This window comes from Somniosus microcephalus, unplaced genomic scaffold (genome assembly GCF_052327205.1).
Source record: "Somniosus microcephalus isolate GS21.2 unplaced genomic scaffold, FLI_Smic_1.0 unresolved_chr2, whole genome shotgun sequence".
NCBI lineage: Eukaryota > Metazoa > Chordata > Chondrichthyes > Squaliformes > Somniosidae > Somniosus > Somniosus microcephalus.
The window spans coordinates 14,645,058-14,660,542 of NW_028225180.1; the positions used below are offsets into that span (position 1 = coordinate 14,645,058).

General features: G+C 52.4%; 1 protein-coding gene across 1 annotated transcript in view; it reads right to left on the reverse strand.

Moving 5' to 3' along the window:
- Positions 1-13,880, reverse strand: part of slc43a1b (solute carrier family 43 member 1b) — a 77,171-nt gene extending 63,291 nt beyond the window's left edge. Inside the window, 3 exon segments of the mRNA XM_085975856.1 lie at positions 3,185-3,386; positions 12,743-12,898; positions 13,571-13,880. Of these exon segments, the coding sequence (XP_085831982.1) occupies positions 3,185-3,386; positions 12,743-12,896 (356 nt within the window). The 5' untranslated portion in view covers positions 12,897-12,898; positions 13,571-13,880.
- Positions 13,881-15,485: the final 1,605 nt, after the last annotated feature.

The following is a 15,485-nucleotide window of genomic DNA, read 5'->3' on the forward strand; positions in this document are numbered from 1 at the left end:
ATTGCTGTGATTATCTCTCTGCCGAGGTGTGATAAATGGCAGTTAGAAAGATTACCTGTAGACATCTGACATTATTCTCTGACTATATAAGCTGTGTCTTTATGCATCTCTCCACTTCACCTAACAAAGGAGCAGCGCTCCGAAAGCTTGTGATTTCAAATAAAGCTGTTGGACTATAACCTGGGGTTGTGTGACTTCTTACACTTATAGTTAGAGGCAGAGTACAAAAGTCAGGAAGTTATGCTAAACTTTTATAAAACACTGGTTAGGCCTCAGATAGAGTGTGGTGTTCAATTCTGGGCACCACACTTTCGAGAGGGTGCAGAGGAGATTGACCTGAATGGTACCAGGGGATGAGGGGCTTCAGGTTACACGGAGAGACTGGAGAAGCTGGGGTTGTTCTCCTTGGAGCAGAGATGGTTAAGGGGAGATTGATAGAGGTGTTCAAAATCAGGAAGATTTTTTAATAGAGTAAATAAGAAACTGTTTCCAGTGGCAGGAAGGTCGGTAACCAGAGGACACAGATTGAAGATAAATCGGTAAAAGAACCAGAGGGGGAGATGAGGAGAATGTTTTTACGCAGCGAGTTGTTGTGATCTGGAACGCGCTGCCTGAAAGGGCGGTGGAAGCAGATTCAATAGAAACTTTCAAAAGGGGAATTGGAGAAATACTTGAAGGGGAAATATTTACAGAGGAAGAGGGACTAATCGGAGAGCTCGACCAAAGAGCTAGCACAGGCACAATGGGCCGAATGGCCTCCTTCTGTGCTACAATTCTATGATTAAATAGAATGGACAGCACAGAGACTGGCCATTCAGCCCAACTGGTCCACGCTGGTGTTTATGCTCCACACGAGCCTCCTCCTTTCAACACAAGGATGAGAATTTTGAAATCGAGGCGTTGCCGGACCGGAAGCCAATGTAGGTCAGCGAGCACGCGGGGGGGTGACGGGCCTTGGTGCGGGTTAGGACACGGGCAGCCGAGTTTTGGAGGACCTCAAGTTTACGTAGGGTGGAATGCGAGAGACCGGCCAGGAGTGCGTTGGAATAGTCGAGTCTAGAGATAACAAAGGCAGGGATGAGGGTTTCAGCAGCGGATGAGCTGAGGCGGGGGCGGAGACGGGCGATGTTACGGAGGTGGAAGTGGGCGGTCTTTGTGATGGGGCGGACGTGTGGTCGGAAGCTCAGCTCAGGATCAAATAGGACACCAAGGCTGCAAACGGTCTGGTTGAGCCTCGGGCAGTTGCCAGGGAGAGGGATGGAGTCAGTGGTTCGGGAACGGAGTGTGTGGCGGGGACCGAAAACAACGGCGTCAGTCTTCCAGATAGTCAGCTGGTGGAGATTTCTGCTCATCCAGAACGGGATGTCGGACAAGCAGGGTAACAAAAATCAGACCACGGAGGGGGTCGAGAAACACAGAAAAATAGGAGCAGGAGTCGGCCATTCGGCCCTTCGAGCCTGCTCCACCATTCAATATGATCATGACTGATCCTCTATCTCAATGCCATCTTCCCGCTCTATCCCCGTACTCCTTGATGCCCTGTGTCCAGAAATCTATATCTCCTTATTAAATATATTCAGTGACTTGGCCTCCACAGCCTTCTGTGGTAGAGAATTCCACAGGTTCACCACCCTGAGTGAAGAAACTTCTCCTCATCTCAGTCCTAAATGTTCTACCCTGTATTCTGAGACTGTGACCCCTCGTTCTAGACCCCCCCAGCCAGGGGAAACATCCTCCCTGTATCCAGTCTGTCTAAGCCCTGTCAGAATTTTATATGTTTCAATGAGATCCCCTCTCATTCTTCTAAACTCTAGTGAATACAGGCCTAGTCGACCCAATCTCTCCTCATACGACAGTCCTGCCATCCCAGGAATCAGTCTGGTGAACCTTCGCTGCACTCCCTCTATGGCAAGTATATCCTGTCTTAGGTAAGGAGGCCAAAACTGCACACAGTACTCCAGGTGTGGTCTCACCAAGGCCCTGTACAACTGTAGTGAGACATCCTTGCTCCTGTACTCAATTCCCCTTGCAATGAAGGCCGACATACCATTTGCCTTCCTAACTGCTTGCTGCGCCTGCATGTTTGCATTCAGAGAGGAGTGGTGGAGAGGTGGAGCTGGACTCAGAGTTAGGATACAGGGCAGCTGGACTTTAGTGAGCTGAAGTCTACAAAGGGTGGAATGTGGGAGGCTGGCCAGGAGTGCGTTGGAATAGCCGAGTCTGGAGGCAACAAAGGCACAGTGGGGGGGGGGGGGGGGGGGGGGGAAAAGAGAGGGCAGACAGAACCAAGATGGAGAGGCAATATACACATAATGGCACAGTTTTAAAGAGTGTGCAGGGACAGAGGGACCTGGGAGTTAATGTGCATAGGCCCCTGAAGGTGGCGGAACATATTGAGAGAGTGGTTAGTAAAGAATTGGGCTTCATAAATAGAGGTATTGAGTACAAAAGTAGAGAAGTTATGCTGAACCTTTATAAAGCGCTGGTTAGGCCACAACTGGAGTATTGCGTCCAGTTCTGGTCACCACACTTTAGGAAGGATGTGAAGGCCCTTGAGAGGATGCAGAGGAGATTTACCAGAATGGTTCCGGGGATGGGGGAATCTTAGCTACAAGGACAGGTTGGAGAAGCTGGATTTGTTTTCATTAGAGCAAAGGAGGTTGAGGGGTGATTTGATCGAGGTGTACAAGATTATGACGGGTTTGGATAGGCTAGACGGGGAAAGGCTGTTCCCACTAGTTGATGGTACAAGGACGAGGGGGACACAGATTTAAGGTTTTGGGCAAGAGATACAGGGGAGAGGCAAGGAAAAACTTTACGCAGCAGGTGGCGAGGACCTGGAACTCGCTGCCGACGGAAGTGGTGGAAGCGGAGACACTCGATGTTTTCAAGGGGAGACTGGATCGGCACTTGAGGGAAATAAACTTGCAGGGCTCCGGGGATAGAGCGGGGGAATGGGACTGACTGGATTGCTCTACAGAGAGCCGGCACGGACTCGATGGGCCGAATGGCCTCCTTCGGTGCCGTTATGACTGAGTGACTGGGGAGGGAGAGGGCCTTGTGACGGGGAGTGGGAGGTGAAAAGTCGGAGGCCACCCAGGTGATGGAGATTGGGTGGTGGGGGAAAGAGGGGTCTCTGTGGGAGGTGAAGGGTCAGAGGGCACAGGAGCGAGGCTGCATTTACCTGCCAATTAGACGGGGCATCCTGGGGCCGTGCTTGTCCATCAGGATGCCCAGAGGCAGCGTGGTGGCACTGAGCAGGAAGGAGCCGACGGTAAAGCCCAGGTTCAGCATCTCGGCCTGATCCACGCAGCTCGCCCACGTCCCGTGCGTCGAGGCGCTGTGGGGGTGACTCCGCGAGGAGTTGCCAGTGATGTTCACAGGCTCTGTAAAGAAAAACGGCGGAGGATTTAACATTGCAGGTACAGCAAGTAATCAAAAAGGCAAATGGAACGTTGGCCTTTATTTCAAGGGGGTTGGAGTATAAAAGCAGGGAAGTCCTGCTACAACTGTACAGGGTGTTGGTGAGACCACACCTGGAGTACTGCGTACAGTTTTGGTCTCCTTATTTAAGGAAGGATATACTTGGATTGGAGGCAGTTCAGAGAAGGTTCATGAGGTTGATTCCTGAGATGAAGGGGTTGACTTGTGAGGAAAGGTTGAGCAGGTTGGGCCTATACTCATTGGAGTTTAGAAGAATGAGAGGTGATCTTATTGAAACATAAGATACTGAGGGGGCTCGACAGGGTAGATGCAGAGAGGATGTTTCCCCTCGTGGGGGAATCTAGAACTCGGGGGCACAGTCTCAGAATAAAGGGTCGCCCTTTTAGAACTGAGATGAGGAGGAATTTCTTCTCTCAGAGGGTTGTAAATCTGTGGAATTCTCTGCCCCAGAGAGCTGTGGAGGCTGGGTCATTAAATACATTTAAGGTGGAGATAGACAGATATTTGCAAGATAAGGGAGTGAAGGGTTATGGGGAGCGGGTGGGGAAGTGGCTTTGAGCCCAAGATCAGCCATGATCTTATTGAATGGCGGAGCAGGCTCGAGGGGCCGAGTGGCCTATTCCTGCTCCTATTTCTTATGCTCCAGGACAAATCACAGAACAAACAGCATATATGCTTTCGCCCCATATCCCTTTAACTTTAAGAAATATATCTAACTCCTTCTTGAATATATTTAATGAATTGGCCTCCACTGCCTTCTGTGGTAGAGAATTCCACAGGTTCAACACTCGCTGGGTGAAGAAATTCCTCCTCATCTCTGTCCTAAATGGCTTACCCCTTATCCTTAGACTGCGACCCCTGGTTCTGGACTCCCCGACCATCGGGAACATCCTTCCTGCATCTAGTCTGTCTAGTCCTGTTAGAATTTTATAAGTTTCAATGAGATCCCCTCATTCTTCTAAACTCCAGCGAGTATAAGCCCAATTGACCCAATCTCTCCTCGTACATCATTCCTGCCATCCCAGGTATCAGCCTGGTGAATCTTCGCTGCACTCCCTCCATGGCAAGAACATCCTTCCTCAGATAAGGCAACCAAAACTGCACACAATACTCAAGGTGTGGTCTCACCAAGGCCCTGTACAACTGCAGCAAGACATCCTTGCTCCTGTACTCGAATCCTCTCGCTACGAAGGCCAACATACCATTTGCCTTCTTAACCGCCTGCTGCACCTGCATGCTTACCTTCAGCGACTGGTGCACAAGGACACCCAGGTCTCGTTGCACTTCCCCTTCTCCCAATCTATTGCCATTCAGATAATAATCTGCCTTCCTGTTTTTGACACCAAAGTGGATAACCTCGCATTTATCCACATTATACTGCATCTGCCATGCAAGAGAGCCCCAGGTGGGCAGAGGAAACACTTCAAGGACACCCTCAAAGCCTCCTTGAAAGAGTACAACATCCCAACCGACACCTGGGAATCCCTGGCCCAAGACCGCACAAAGTGGAGGAGAAGCATCCGGGAAGGCGGCGAACACCTCGAGTCTCTGCGCCGGGAGCAAGCGGAATTCAACCCAAGCACCCCACCCACACCCACCCCTTCAAACACCGTCTGCCCCACCTGTGACAGAGACTGTCGGTCCCGCATTGGATTCAGTCACCTGAGAACTCATTTTTAATGTGGAAGCAAGTCATCCTCAGTTCCCGAGGGACTGCCCAAGACGACGACGACGACACTGGGTAAAGAAGTTTCTCCTGAATTCCCTATTGGATTTCTTGGTGACGATCTTATATTGATGGCCTCTAGTTATGCTCTTCCCCACAAGTGGAAACACTCTCTCTGTATCCACTCTATCAAAACCTTTCATCATTTTAAAGACCTCTATTAGGTCACCCCTCAGCCTTCTTATTTCACAGCATCACAGAAACCCCACAGTGCAGATAGAGGCCATTTCGGCCCATCGAGCCTGCACCGACACATATCCCACCCGATCCCCGTAACCCCTACACCAACACATATCCCACCCTATCCCCGTAACCCCACGTATTTAATCCCCCTAACACTAAGGGTCAATTTATCATAGCCAATCATCCTAACCCGCACATCTTTGGACTGTGGGTGGAAACCGGAGCACCCGGAGGAAACCCACGCAAACACGGGGAGAATGTCTGTGTGGAGTTTGCACAGTCACCCGAGGCTGGATTCGAACCCGGGTCCCTGGTGCTGTGAGGCAACAGTGCTAACCACTATGCCACCGTGCTTCAAGAGAAAAGAGACACAGCCTGTTGATCCTTTCGTGATGTGTACCCTCACATTTCTGGTATCATCCTTGTAAATCTTCTCTGCACCCTCTCCAGTGCCTCTATATCCTTTTTATAATATGGCGACCAGAACTGTACACAGTACTCCAAGTGTGGTCTGACCAAGGTTCGATGTTTCGATAACTTCCCTACTTTTCAATTCTATCCCTCTAGAAATAAACCCTAGTGCTTGGTTTGCTTTTTTATGGCCTTGCTAACCTGTGTCGCAACTTTTAGTGATTTGTGTATTTGTACTCCGAGATCCCTTTGTTCCTCTACCCCACCCAGACTCGCACCCTCCAAGTGATAAGTGACCTCAATAACAACAGAAAATGCTGGAAAAAAAAAATCAGCAGGCCAGGCAACATCGGTGGAGAGAGAAATAGAGTCAACATTTCGGGTCACAACCCTTCGTCAAGACTGAAGCACAGGAAATGAAATAGATTAAAAGGCCAGGCTGGGAGAGAACAAAAGAGAAGTGAAGAGACATTAAGAGGTATTCAAAACCAGACGAGATGGTGATCGGACTAGTGGAGACAAAAGACGGCTCTAGATTAGGTGTGAAATGTACTGGCAGAATGGGAGACAGCTGCCATGTGGGAAAGAGGAAAAAAAAGGGGGGAGGGCCAAAACAAAGGTGGGGATAAAAAATTTGTAAAAATGTAATAGGGGCCGAGGTTATGATCTGAAATTGTTGAACTCGATATTGAGTCCGGAAGGCTGCAAAGTGCCTAATCAGAAGATGAGGTGCTGTTCCTCGAGTTTACGTTGAGCTTCCGTGGAACAATGCAAGAGGCCAAGGACAGTGAGGTCCGAGTGGGAATGGAGCGGTGAATTAAAGTGACAGGCCACCGGGAACTCGGGGTCACCCTTACAGACTGAACGGAGGTGTTCCGCAAAGCGGTCACCCAATCTGCGTTTGGTCTCCCCAGTGTAGAGGAGACCGCATCATGAGCAGCGAATACAGTATACTAAATTGCAAGAAGTACAAGTAAATCGCTGTTTCACCTGGAAGGGGTGTTTGGGGCCCTGGACAGTGGGAAGGGGGGAGGTATAAGGGCAGGTGTTGCATCTCCTGCGCTTGCACGGGAAGGTGCCGGGTGAAGGGGAAGGGGTGCTGGGGGTGATAGAGGAGTGGACTAGGGTGTCGTGGAGGGAGCGGTCCCTACGGAATGCTGAAAGGGGAGGTGAGGGGAAGAGTCGTTTGGTGGTGGGATCACTGGAAATGGCAGAGGATGATCCGTTGAATGTGGAGGCTGGTGGGGTGAAAGGTGAGGACAAGGGGAACTTTATTGTGGTTCCGGGAGGGAGGGGCAGGGGTGAGGGCAGAAGTGCGGGAGATAAAACGGACACGGTCGAGGGCCGTGTCAACCATGGTAGAGGGGAATCCTCGGTTGAAGAAAAAAGGAAGACATGTCGGAAGCACTGGTGTGGAAGGTGGCATCATCGGAGCAGATACGGCGGAGACGGAGAAACTGGGAGAATGGAATAGAGTCCTTACAGGAGGCGGGGTGGGAGGAAGTGTAGTCCAGGTAGCTGTGGGAGTCAGTGGGCTTGTAGTGAATATTGGTCAATAACCTATCCCCAGAGATGGAGACGGAGAAGTCTAGGAAGGGAAGAGTCAGAGATGGACCATGGGAAGGTGAGGGAAGGGTGGAAATTGGAGGCAAAGTGAATGAAATTGTCAAGTTCAGGGCGAGAGCAGGAAACGGCACCGATACAGTCATCAATGTATCGGAAAAAGAGGTGAGGGAGGGGACCAGAGTAAGACTGGAACAAAGAGTGTTCCACATATCCCACGAAAAGGCAGGCATAGCTAGGACCCATGCGGGTACCCATGGCAACACCTTTGATTTGGAGGAAATGAGTGGAGTTAAAGGAGAAGTTGTTCAATGTGAGAACAAGTTCAGCCAGGCGGAGGAGGGTGGTGGTGGATGGGGACTGGATGGGCCTCTGTTCAAGGAAGAAGCGGAGCGCCCTCAGGCCATCCGGGTGGGGGATGGAGGTGTAGAGGGATTGTACGTCCATGGTGAAAAGGAAGCGGTTGGGGCCAGGAAACTGGAAACTGTTAAAGTGGCGGAGGGCGTCCGAAGAGTCGCGATGTAGGTGGGAAGAGACTGGACAAGGGAGAAAAGATGGAGTCAGGATAGGAAGAGATAAGTTCCGTAGGGCAAGAACAGGCTGAAACGATGGGTCTACCAGGGCAGTCCTGTTTGTGGATCTTGGGAAGAAGCAGAAGCGGGCTGTGCGGGGTGGTGGCCGTGGGGGGGGGGGGGGGGGAAAAAAAGATCTCCAGAGGAGATGAGGTCAGTGACAGTCTTGGAAACGGTGGTTTGATGTTCGGTAGTGGGTCATGGTCCAGGTGGAGGTGTCGGAGAGTTGCCGTTCAGCCTCCGCTAGGTAGAGGTCGGTTCGCCAAACAACAACAGCACCACCCTTGTCAGTGGGTTTAATGACAATGTTGGGGTTGGATCTGAGAGAATGGAATGCTGCAAGTTCAGAGGGAGGTAGGTTGGAGTGAGTGAGGGGAGCAGAGAAATGGAGACGGCCGATGTCACGGCGGCAGTTAGCGATGAAAAGATCTAGAGAGGGTAAGAGGCAGGGGGGAGGGGTCCAGGTAGAACGGGAATTCAGAAAGCAGGAGAGACGGGTCAGCCGTGCGGGGGGGGGGGGGGAAGACTCCGGGCCAGAGAAGTGAGCACGGAGGCAAAGGTGGCAGAAGAACCATTCAATTCCATAGCACACTAACCAACTTTCACCTTGATAAACATGTCAAAATCCAGAAAAATAAAGAAAGGTGGTGGTGCCTATTGTAGTTGGCAACTTCCGAGTTGGTTTCCTGAAGGATGCAGAGTATGTAGGAATCATCTATATGTATAAGCAAGAATAATTCTCAGCAGTGGAAATAAGTTGATATTTTCTAGTAGTTTAAAGGGAAATCATCTTCATGAGATACTGTTTGGAAGAGCATTTTAATGATTATTTACAAACAATTTAATTTGGATAAATTGCATTCCCCCGGGTTGGGGAGTCTAGAACCAGGGGTCACAGTCTCAGAATAAGGGGTCGGCCATTTAGGACTGAGATGAGGAGGATTTCTTCACTCGGAGGGCGGTGAATCTTTGGGAATTCTTCACCCCAGAGGGCTTGGAGGCTCAGTCGTTGAGCAGATAGATTTTTGAATATTAAGGGAATCGAGGGATATGGAGATCGGGCGGGAAAGTGGAGTTGAGGTAGAAGATCAGCCATGATCTTATTGAATGGTGGAGCAGGCTCGAGGGGCCAAATGGCCGACTCCTGCTCCTATTTCTTATGTTCTTATGAGATAAGTGACCTCCTAGTCTTCCTACCAAAATGTAACATCTCACAGTTTCACAGAATCACAGAAACCCCACAGTGCAGATAGAGGCCATTTCGGCCATCGAGCCTGCACCGACACATATCCCACCCGATCCCCGTAACCCCTACACCAACACATATCCCACCCGATCCCCGTAACCCTACACCAACACATATCCCACCCTATCCCTGTAACCCCACGTATTTAATCCCCCTAACACTAAGGGTCAATTTATCATAGCCAATCAACCTAACCCGCACATCTTTGGACTGTGGGAGGGAAACCGGAGCACCCGGAGGAAACCCACGCAAACACGGGGAGAATGTGCAAACTCCACACAGACAGTCGCCCGAGCCGGATTCGAACCCGGGTCCCTGGCGCTGTGAAGCAACAGTGCTACCACTATGCCACCGTGCTGCCCCCCATTTATCTGTGTTGAACTTTATTTGTCAATTATATGCCCATTCTGCAAGTTTATTAATGTCCTCCTGTAACCTGTTGCTGTCCTCCTCCGTATTGACTAACACCCCCCCCCCCCCCCCCCAAAATTAGAAATTGGGTTTTGGATTCCAATATTTTAAAGACCTCTATTAGGTCACCCCTCAGCCTTCTTTTTTCAAAGAGAAAAGAGACCCAGCCTGTTCATCCTTTCCTGATAGGAACACCCTCGCATTTCTGGTATCATCTCAAATTACAAGGCAGCGTTAACAAAATTGGGTGCGTAATTGGTAAATTAACTTTAATATAGATAATTGTGAGGTATTGAGCCTCATCAGAACCAGCCACCAAGAGCTCGCTCGCTGACTTAGATTGGCTGCCGGTCCATCACCGCCAGAACTTAAAAATTCGCACCCTCATTGACTCCATGGCCTCGCCGCTCCCACCACCAGTCTCAAACTCCTCCAGCCCCTACAACCCTCCCTATCTCTGTAACCTCCTCCAGCCCCTACAACCCTCCCTATCTCTGTAACCTCCTCCAGCCCCTACAACCCTCCCTATCTCTGTAACCTCCTCCAGCCCCTACAACCCTCCCTATCTCTGTAACCTCCTCCAGACCCTACAACCCTCCCTCTCTCTGTAACCTCCTCCAGCCCTCCCTATCTCTGTAACCTCCTCCAGACCCTACAACCCTCCCTATCTCTGTAACCTCCTCCAGCCCCTACAACCCTCCCTATCTCTGTAACCTCCTCCAGCCCCTACAAGCCTCCCTATCTCTGTAACCTCCTCCAGCCCCTACAACCCTCCCTATCTCTGTAACCTCCTCCAGCCCCTACAACCCTCCCTATCTCTGTAACCTCCTCCAGACCCTACAACCCTCCCTCTCTCTGTAACCTCCTCCAGCCCTCCCTATCTCTGTAACCTCCTCCAGACCCTACAACCCTCCCTCTCTGTAACCTCCTCCAGCCCCTACAACCCTCCCTATCTCTGTAACCTCCTCCAGCCCCTACAAGCCTCCCAATCTCTGTAGCCTCCTCCAGCCCCTACAAGCCTCCCTATCTCTGTAACCTCCTCCAGCCCCTACAAGCCGCCCTATCTCTGTAACCTCCTCCAGCCCTACAAACCTCCCTATCTCTGTAACCTCCTCCAGCCCCTACAACCCTCCCTATCTCTGTAACCTCCTCCAGCCCCTACAACCCTCCCTATCTCTGTAACCTCCTCCAGGCCCTACAACCCTCCCAATCTCTGTAACCTCCTCCAGCCCCTACAACCCTCCCTATCTCTGTAACCTCCTCCAGGCCCTACAACCCTCCCAATCTCTGTAACCTCCTCCAGCCCCTACAACCCTCCCTATCTCTGTAACCTCCTCCTACCCTACAACCCTCCCTATCTCTGTAACCTCCTCCAGCCCCTACAACCCTCCCTATCTCTGTAACCTCCTCCAGCCCCTACAACCCTCCCTATCTCTGTAACCTCCTCCAGCCCCTACAACCCTCCCTATCTCTGTAACCTCCTCCAGCCCCTACAACCCTCCCAGATCTCTGCGCTCCTCCCATTCTGGCCTCTTGCCTATCCCCCGATTACAATCGCTCTGCCATTGGTGGCCGTGCCTTCTGTTGCCTGGGCCCCAAGCTCTGCAATTCCCTGCCTAAACCTCTCCGTCTCGCTACCTCTCTTTCCTCCATTAAGACGCTCCTTAAAAACTACCTCTTTGACCAAGCTTATGGTCACCTGCCCTAATATCTCCTTTTATGGCTCTGTGTCACATTTTATTTGATGATCGTTCCATGAAGTACCTTGGGACGGTTTACTACGCTAAATGCGCTGTATAAATGAAAGATATTATTGAGGTGGTGGATTTTGGTAGCAAGAATAAGGAGGTCACATACTGCTTAGATAATAAGAGTCTAAATGGGGCAGAGAATCACACGGGTCTGGGGCACAGATACACAAATCCTGGAAAGTAGTGACACAGTTTAACAAGGCCAGAAAAAAAAGCAAACTGAGCACCAGGGTTTATTTCTCGAAGGATAGAATTGAAAAGCGGAGAAGTTAGACTAAACATGTAGCATACTGAAGGAGCGCCGCACTGTCGGAGGGGCGGCGCTGAGGGAGCGCCGCACTGTCGGAGGGGCGGCGCTGAGGGAGCGCCGCACTGTCGGAGGGGCGGCGCTGAGGGAGCGCCGCACTGTCGGAGGGGCGGCGCTGAGGGAGCGCCGCACTGTCGGAGGGGCGGCGCTGAGGGAGCGCCGCACTGTCGGAGGGGCGGCGCTGAGGGAGCGCCGCACTGTCGGAGGGGCGGCGCTGAGGGAGCGCCGCACTGTCGGAGGGGCGGCGCTGAGGGAGCGCCGCACTGTCGGAGGGGCGGCGCTGAGGGAGCGCCGCACTGTCGGAGGGGCGGCGCTGAGGGAGCGCCGCACTGTCGGAGGGGCAGTACTGAGGGAGCGCCGCACTGTCGGAGGGCCGCACTGAGGGAGCGCCGCACTGTCGGAGGGGCGGCACTGAGGGAGCACTGCACCGTCGGAGGGGCGGCACCGAGGGAGCGCCGCACTGTCGGAGGGGCAGTACTGAGGGAGCGCTGCACTGTCGGAGGGGCGGCACTGAGGGAGCACTGCACCGTCGGAGGGGCGGTGCTGAGGGAGCGCCGCACCGTCGGAGGGGGCGTCTTTCGGATGAGGCGTTATACCGAGCCCCCCACCTGCCCTCGGAGGTGGATGGTGGCTTTGCTGTAGTATTTATTCAGGATCTACATAAGAACATCAGAAATAAGAGCAGGAGTCAACCACTCGGCCCCTCGAGCCTGCTCCGCCATTCAATAAGATCATGGCTGATCTTCTACCTCATCTCCACTTTCCTGCACTATCCCCATATCCCTTGATTCGCTTAATATTCAAAAATCTATCGATCTCTGTCTTGAATATACTCAACGACTGAGCCTCCACAGCCCTCTGGGGGAGAGAATTCCAAAGATTCACCGCCCTCTGAGTGAAGAAATTTCTCCTCATCTCAGTCCTAAATGGCCGACCCCTTATTCTGAGACTGTGACCCCTGGTTCTAGACTCCCCAGCCAGGGGAAACATCCTCCCTGCATCTACCCTGTCAGAATATTGCAGGTTTCAATGAGTCTGGTGAGTGAGGGGGTGAATATCCTGCAGTATTTATTCAGGGTCTCTCCCGCACAGTCTGGTGAGTGAGGGGGTGAATAACGCAGTATTTACCTGTACAGAGATGAGAGTAGAATCCTTCTTTTGTTAACATGGGCAGTAGTGATGCCCATCCGAGTAGAACAGCAGAGAAGAGAAGATTTTCAATCACCGCAGTTGTGGCCATCCACCATCGTCGTCTGTACGCCTGGGATAGTGAGGGAGCCATATCTAGACGTGGAGAGAGACACACACACACAGAGAGAGAGCAAATGGGACACACACAGACAGAGGGACAGACAGAGAGCAAATGGGACACAGAGGGACAGACAGACACACACACAGGGGGACAAACACACAGAGAGGGGAGATACACAGAGTGGAGAGACAGAGAGGGGGACACAGAGAGGGACAGACAGAGGCGAGGGAGGGAGAGACAGACAGACACACAAAAGTGAGGGAGAGAGAGGGGGGGGGGGGTGGGGAAAGCAAAATAAATAAGTTAAAATCATTTTGAAATGTAATGAAGGAAACCAACAACGTGGTCAATATCCTGTAACTGACACTCAGCCCATGTGGCGGAATCCACTCCCGGGACAGAGACACACACAAAGAATCTTGAAGAAGAATTAAAACCAGCGCCTACTTCAAAAGCAATGCTCAGCTTTCTTTTGGAACAGACTGTACACAGGGAGAGGAAGCTCCAAATATAATCAATCCTCCCCCGCCAAATTGACAGGAAAAAAAACTTGAAGCCAGAGTGTGTCAACTCCCCCCACCCCTCCCCAAAGCCAGTCAGCAGTAACTCTCGAAAACTTTGACAAACTTCCGCCCAAGCTCGCAAACTTTCCTGCAGCCTATTTTTCGCTAACAAAAATACAGCCTGTTATAAAACTCTCTCACCTTCGCTGCCTTGCTCGGGGTGTTTGTAAATATTCGCCAGCAAATGACTCCACTGGTGGATTCCCAACTCAATCACAGCCACAGCCTCTTGAGTTCCTTTATAAGGAGGGGTTGAAAGCAGCAAAAGACACGTGCCGTATATTAATTTAAGCAACTGGTTTTTCAGTCTCTCCGGATCTCTCTCTCTCTCTTTAATGTGAAGGGTCTTCGCAGTCCCGAGATCTGCCACGGTTCAGCTTAATGTTTTTGCTTAATATCAGATTTGCTTTCTTTAAAAAAGTATTTATATAGAAGGCCTGTCTGATGCAACATGGAGAGATATTTATAAATTCACATGCTCCAATAGCGAGAGAGAGAGACAGACAACTAGATAGGGAGGGACAGAGAGGGGACAGCAATTGGCAGCGAAATTAGTGAGGGTTGAATTGTAACATATACCACGATTGCATCACTGGGAAATTGCTGCAGGTGATTCGTTCGTCATTTATCTATTGTTACTGCATCACAAATGATTTAGATCAGGACTGTCGGAGGGGCAGTGCTGAGGGAGCGCCGCACTGTCGGAGGGGCAGTACTGAGGGAGTGCTGCACTGTCAGAGGGGCAGTACTGAGGGAGCGCCGCACTGTCGGAGGGGCAGTACTGAGGGAGCGCCGCACTGTCGGAGGGGCAGTACTGAGGGAGCGCCGCACTGTCGGAGGGGCAGTACTGAGGCAGCGCCGCACTGTCGGAGGGGCAGTACTGAGGCAGCGCCGCACTGTCGGAGGGGCAGTGCTGAGGGAGCGCCGCACTGTCGGAGGGGCAGTACTGAGGGAGCGCTACATGTTGGAGGGGCAGTACTGAGGGAGCGCTGTACTGTCAGAGGGGCAGTACTGAGGGAGTGCTGCACTGTCAGAGGGGCAGTACTGAGGGAGCACTGCTCTATTGGAGCGGCAGTACTGAGGGACACTGCACTGTCAGAGGGGCAGTACTGAGGGAGCATCGCACTGTCGGAGGGGCAGCACTGAGGGAGCGCTGCACTGTCGGAGGGGCAGTACTGAGGCAGTGCTGCACTGTCAAAGGGGCTGTACTGAGGGAGCGCTGCACTATCGGAGGGGCAGTACTGAGGGAGCACTGCACTGTCAGAGGGGCAGTTCTGAGGGAGCGCTGCACTGTCAGAGGGGCAGTACTGAGGGAGCGCTGCACTGTCGGAGGGGCAGGAATGAGGGAGCGCCGCACTTTCGGAGGGGCAGTACTCAGGGAGCGCCTCACTGTCGAAGGGGCAGTACTGAGGGAGCGCCTCACTGTCGGAGGGGCAATACTGAGGGAGTGCCGCACTGTCGGAGGGGCAGTACTGATGGAGCGCTGCACTCTCAGAGGGGCTGTACTGAGGGAGCGCTGCACTGTCGGAGGGGCAGTACTGAGGGAGCGCTGCACTGTCGGAGGGGCAGTACTGAGGGAGCGCTGCAGTGACGTAGGGGCAGTACTGAGGGAGCGCTGCTCTGTCGGAGGGTCAGTACTGAGGGAGCACCGCACTGTCGGAGGGGCAGTACTGAGGGAGCGCTGCAGTGATGTAGGGGCAGTACTGAGGGAGCGCTGCACTGTCGGAGGGGCAGTACTGAGGGAGCGCTGCAGTGACGTAGGGGCAGTACTGAGGGAGCGCTGCATTGTCGGAGGGTCAGTACTGAGGGAGCGCTGCACTGTCGGAGGGGCAGTACTGAGGGAGCGCTGCAGTGATGTAGGGGCAGTACTGAGGGAGCGCTGCACTGTCGGAGTTGCCGTCTTTCTGATAAGACCATAAACCCAGGCCGTGTTTAGCGCCACCACACGAGAGGAGTTTCTTGGCCCTCGTGTGTTAAAAACCCAGTGCTGCCGCTTCTGGTGCGTAAGGCTGTAAAAAGCAGGACAGACCGCCACCTCCTGGCAGCCTTGTCAAAC